This window comes from Epinephelus moara, chromosome 22 (genome assembly GCF_006386435.1).
Source record: "Epinephelus moara isolate mb chromosome 22, YSFRI_EMoa_1.0, whole genome shotgun sequence".
NCBI lineage: Eukaryota > Metazoa > Chordata > Actinopteri > Perciformes > Serranidae > Epinephelus > Epinephelus moara.
In genome coordinates, this window is record NC_065527.1 from 32,206,149 (window position 1) to 32,211,739 (window position 5,591).

At 40.4% G+C, this 5,591-nt stretch overlaps 2 protein-coding genes across 5 annotated transcripts in view; one reads left to right on the forward strand and one right to left on the reverse strand.

The window, feature by feature from the left end:
- The window catches only part of LOC126384324 (zinc finger protein 32-like), a 12,554-nt gene that overhangs the window by 4,724 nt on the left and 2,239 nt on the right, over positions 1–5,591 (reverse strand). The gene's annotated exons all lie outside the window — the stretch shown is intronic.
- LOC126384333 (uncharacterized) overlaps positions 41–5,591 on the forward strand; it is a 9,089-nt gene continuing 3,538 nt past the window's right edge. The window contains exons 1-2 of one of the 3 annotated variants that reach the window (XM_050035337.1): positions 41–2,110; positions 5,305–5,583. In XM_050035337.1, coding sequence (XP_049891294.1) covers positions 1,288–2,110; positions 5,305–5,498 — 1,017 coding nt within the window. In that variant the 5' untranslated portion in view covers positions 41–1,287 and the 3' untranslated portion in view covers positions 5,499–5,583. Of the gene's footprint in view, positions 2,156–5,304; positions 5,584–5,591 lie in introns of those variants that run through there. The other 2 variants (XM_050035339.1, XM_050035338.1) reach the window with 2 other exon arrangements.

The following is a 5,591-nucleotide window of genomic DNA, read 5'->3' on the forward strand; positions in this document are numbered from 1 at the left end:
TATGGAGTGCCCTCTACAGCTTGAAACCTGGTTACTACATTTGAATTTACATTACATTACACTGGAGGCGAATGACTCTTTTTCGGGGCGAATGACGTCACTAACCGTCCACGCTAAAGCCTGCCCTCCTCCCTTTACTCCTCCCCTTACTACCCTTTACTCTGTCCGCAGTTATCAAACTGATAGCGAGTAAGTTGGATCAGAACAGAGAGAGTAGTAGAGCAGAGAGAATAGCTAGTAATTTGTTGAACTGTATAGTTAGCATAGTGTATTTTAGTGTAGGTTTACAGTTAGTAGTGTGTGTATAGTATTTAGGTTAGTTGGTCAAGGAGAGGCGCCGAGGCTCGGGAGTATATGTGCGGGCCGCGAGGGAGGGAGGGAGGGAGGGGTGGATAGATGCGGTGGGCTGCTGCGCGGTGAGCCCAGGCTCCCAGAGAGGGAGAAATAGAACCAAGTAGGATAAAATAAGTCAAAGTGTGGAGAAGGGGACCGGCTGAGCTCCGGCCGCCTTCCCTTCTGCCCGTGTGACACAGTAAGGGGCGGTTTTCCAAGCCACCATTGGCACAATGAAAATAAGTCTAAGTGTGGAGGAGAAGGACCGGGTAAAAAGGCCGACCTCCGGGGAAGCCCTCTCCCCTCTCCCCTCTCCCCGCAGCGAGGGACCGCTCTCCAAGGTACCAGTGCTGGGCTGGGTGAAAATAAGCCAAAGTGTGGAGGAGAGGGACCGGGTAAAGAGGCCTGACCTCCGGGGGAAGCCCTCTCCTCTCCCTCCCTCAGCTCCGCCTATCTTTTCCGAATTTTTTTTAAATCAAGCTGTGGGCGGAGTAATGCACAGAGAGGGGGGTTTAGTTCCCCTTTAAATGATTAATCAGGTGTGTGCTGGGTGTGCCGCACACCTGATTAATCACTTAACCCATAGTGCAGGACAGGAAATACTCATGCCTACTTCCTTACAGGAAGTAGTGGAGCTGGTGCACAATGTGAGACAAGAAGGAGCCAAGATGGCGCTGCTGTAAGACGCTTTTTCTGTATGCTGCCGAAGCTTTTTTCGTTCGAGACTTGAATTTGCTTGCTTAAGGCCAAGAAACATGTAAATAGTTTTTAAGAACGTTAGAAAATCGCTGTGAGGTCTGTTGGTGAAACTTTGACCCGTTTTTGTTTTGTTTTTCGGGGACTTTTTCTGCCGGACTCTGCCTGCAACGAGCCGACGCTGTTGCTAACCATTGGAGTTGTCTGCTTGCTAGCTCGGCGTCACAAAAGCTGTTTTCAAAAAGGCTCCAACCGCTAATGACTGACTCCGGTGATATGTCGACTACGTGGGAGGATATGGAAACGGCAATGGAAGCAATGGAGGCCGCGGAGAGTCTTAAACGGTGCCATATCTACGCCAAACAACATCATGTGGAAGACTCTCCAAGTCCTAATGTTAGCCCACAAAGAAAAGCACCGCGTCGCAAGACAGAGCCCACCAACTCTGTCCTGCTGGCGGCAATTAACAAGCTCGCTAACTCGCAGAACGGTTGCAAGGAGAAGCTGGACTCCATAGAGAAGTCCATAGAAATTAACTTTAAGAGTATTCAAACTCTCTCTACTTCAGTGCAAGCTGCTGAGAAGAAGGTGGGGGAGCTGGCATCCAAAGTGGACCCCCTGGAGCTCCAGATTAAAACTTTGTCTGCTGAAAATAAGAAGCTAGAGGAAAGAGTGAACGAGATGTATGCATACTCCAGACGCTGGAACTTGAGGATTCCTGAGTCTGAGGGCGAAAATGTGAAAATGACGGTGATTGATCTCTTCTCCCGTGTCTCTCCTGGTCTCGCCGACTCTCTTCAAAAGATGGTGGATATCGCCCACAGACTGGGACCACGGATGAGGAAGGAAGGACAGCATCCACCACGCCGCATCATAGTTCGGTTTTCGTACCGAGCACACCGAGATCAAGTTTGGGCAGACGCTAAAAACTCTGAGGTCCTCAAGCAGAAGAACGTGAAGATATCGGAAGACTTAACTCAGCAAGTGAGGGAGGCGAGAGCGAAGCTGTGGCCGCTGGTGGAGGAAGCGAGGAAGCACAACAAGAGAGCAGGCTTCAGCGGTCCTTTTGCTATTATTGCTGGTAAGAAGATTTCAGCCGAGGACTTGACATGAAGGATTTGCATGAGTAGGTAGAATTAACTACTTGGAAAAAATTGATTGTGAAGTATGTAGGCTATATGATAAGCTGCATATTTTCTTTATCTTATTTGCTCTTCCTTATACAAGATGGTTTGAGGCTATTTTTTTTGGTTCTGACTTTTTTATTTAAAAATAAAAGAAAAAGAAAAGAGGATAGCTCCTTAACCTGCCTTTGAGAGCAATTGCATTTATATTTCTCTTACTAAAAATGGATCTAGGGATCTATAATTTTCTATTTGTTTGTAACATGATTTAAATATATGGCTTACAGGGGTCAGTTTCTAAACTGTTCTCTTAACTTAAAGCCTTTGGTTTGTGAATTCAAGTTTTGAACATTTTTCAATCTTTTGCATAACTACTACTACTGTTTAAGTAGCATTGTTCATCTGTGTTTCGTGTAGTGTTTTATACGTATGTTTGATATTAATTTTTCATGTTTTTCTCTTAATGACGGGGAGTACGAGATCTAACTAAAAGAAAAGCTTTATTTTTATTTTGTAGTTATCAAAATAAGGATGTTTATTTTTTACAGGAGACTCATTCTTCTTCAAAAGATGAAGCATTCTGGCGTAATCAGTGGGGAGGGAAAGTTATATTTTCTCACGGTACTAATTTCTCAGGAGGGGTTTTAATTTTATTCAATCCAAAATTTAATGGCGAGATTCTGTATACTGAGGCTTCTGATGCTGGTAGATGGGCTTTGGTAGTAATTAAATCTGGGGATAATGTATTTATTTTTGTAAATGTTTATGGATTTAATGCAAGGAACTCTAACATCACACTCCTTAATTTTTTGGCTGACAAGATTCTGCAAGAAAGAAACAAATTTCCTTCAGCATTTGTGGTTGTTGGTGGGGACTTTAATGAGGCTCCAAACTTATGTATAGACAGATACCCTGCAAGAGGAAATCAAGATAACTTTAACCCTGTTATATATGCTTTTTGTGGTAAGCTATCATTATTAGACGCCCTAAGAATTTTACACCCGCATGAAACAACCTCTTTACCTGGTTTAAAGCAGATTTAACACAAAAATCTCGTTTAGATCTGTGGCTTATTTCTGACAATTTAGCATCCTTGGTCCAAACATGTAACATTACTGTGGCTCCCTTAACTGACCATGCTGGAATAGATATTTCTTTCTCAAATTCAAATTTTACTGGTCGCAGCAAACCTGGATATTGGAAATTGAATTCTTCCTTTTTACAGCAATCAGATTATCGGTTGGGTATTAAGCAAATTATTGCTAAATACCAATCAATGTCTGAATTTATTCCTATGTTAAAGTGGGAGTTACTCAAATTTGAATGTCAAAGTTTTTCAATACGATTTGGAAAACAACAATCCAAAGATAAAAACAAGGCTTACGCTGATAATATAAAAGAGTTGAATGATATATTAAACATTCCTGTTCCAAGTAATGAAGACAAAGTCAAATTACACTCTTTACGGGAAACATTAGATCTTTTTTTCCAAACAAAAGCGAAGGGGGCGTTCATAAGGTCTCGAGCCAGATGGTTGGAACATGGAGAAAAAAATTCTTCTTTCCTTTTTTAGTTTAGAGAAAAAACGTGGTGAAGCAAGGAAAATCTCTGCTTTATATATTGATAATAGTCTCTCTAAAAATGAAAAGGAAATATCTTAATTTATCTCTAACTTTTATCAGAAGTTATACACTTCCTCGTTTGACCCTCAGGCTTGTCGTGACTTTTTTGACAGAGTATCCCCATTTATTCCTAAAATCTCCAGAGAAAATTGTGAGCTTTGTGAAGGTCCAATTACACTAGAAGAATTACAGTCTGTTATTACAAAGATGCCTTCAAATAAAAGTCCTGGTCCAGATGGATTGCCTTATGAATTCTATGTAACATTTTGGGAAGATATAAAACACTTATTATTGGAAGCTTTTGTTGATTGTGCCAAAAATAATGAGTTAACTGTCTCTATGAAGCAAGGCTTAATATCTCTCATTCCTAAACCAAATAAAGATCTTCTTTATCTTGATAATTGGCGACCTATAACTTTGCTTAATTCAGACTACAAATTACTTGCTGCACTGTATGCTAATAGATTAAAAATATGTTTAGAGGAAATTATTTCTGTAACTCAGTCGGGTTTTATGAAAGGTCGGCACATTTCTAATAATATTCGGCTTGTTCTAGACATTTTAGATTACGCAGATTTATTTGATGAAAATTCACTGATTTTGTTTTTGGACTTTTACAAAGCTTCTGATACTGTCAAACACTCTTTCATTTTCGAAGGTTTACAGTATTTTGGGTTTAAAGAAAACTTTAGGAATATCATAAGTACTCTCTATACTAATATTAATAGCAGTGTATCTTTAGCACATGGTACCTCTCCGCGTTTTGATGTAAAACGTGGGATAAGACAATTCGCCTTTCTTATTTTTGATAGCTGCTGAACTTCTTAATTTGTTTATTGTCAATTGTGTGAATGTAGAAGGTATTAAGATAGGTGACAACGTTCTCACCATCAGTCAGCTGGCTGATCATACTTGTCTGTTTCTCAAAATGAACTTCAAGTCCCTATTGTTATGGATGCCTTAAAAATGTTTTCAGTTGCTTCTGGCCTCACTATTAATAAGAATAAGTGTGAGATAATGACTGTACATGATTCTGACATTCTGTTAATTGATGGTATAACGGTAAAAAAAGTGGTGAAATATCTGGGAATTACGATAAGCAAATCTACAGATGAAAGGATCTCTCAAAAACTTTCTGCCAAACATTGATAAATCTAAATCTATTTTTAATTGTTGGTTACGAAGAGACCTTACTGTTATGGGTCGTGTTTTACTTTCTAAGGCGGAAGGTTTATCTAGATTAGTGTATCCAGTTTTGTCTTTATATATTGATCGGAAAACATGTGCAGCTATTGATTCACTCTTATTTAAATTCATTTGGAAGCACAAGACTGAATATGTAAAGAGGAAAACACTTATTAGACAATACTCAGAGGGTGGTCTCAATGTCTTAGATTTCCAAACTATTAATAGTATATTTAAAATCAATTGTTTAGTACACAATAATGCCCCTTGGTTTTTTATCCCCAACTTTCTGTTTGATAAATGTGGTGGTTTAAAGTTTTTGCTTTCATGTAATTTTATCTCAGGTAAACTGCCTGTTAAGCTTGCCAATTTCCATAAACAAGCCCTGGACACATGGAAAATCGCTTTTAAGCACAACTTCTCTCCACACACATGTATATTATGGAATAATCAACATGCCAGAGGTGAGGGGAGCCGTCAGGCTGAAGAAGGAGGCCTACAGGGCATGGTTGGTCTGTGGGTCTCCGGAAGCAGCTGACGGGTACCGGCGGGCCAAGCGGAGCGCAGCAGCGGCAGTCGTTGAGGCAAAAACTCGGGCGTGGGAGGAGTTCGGTGAGGCCATGGAGGAAGA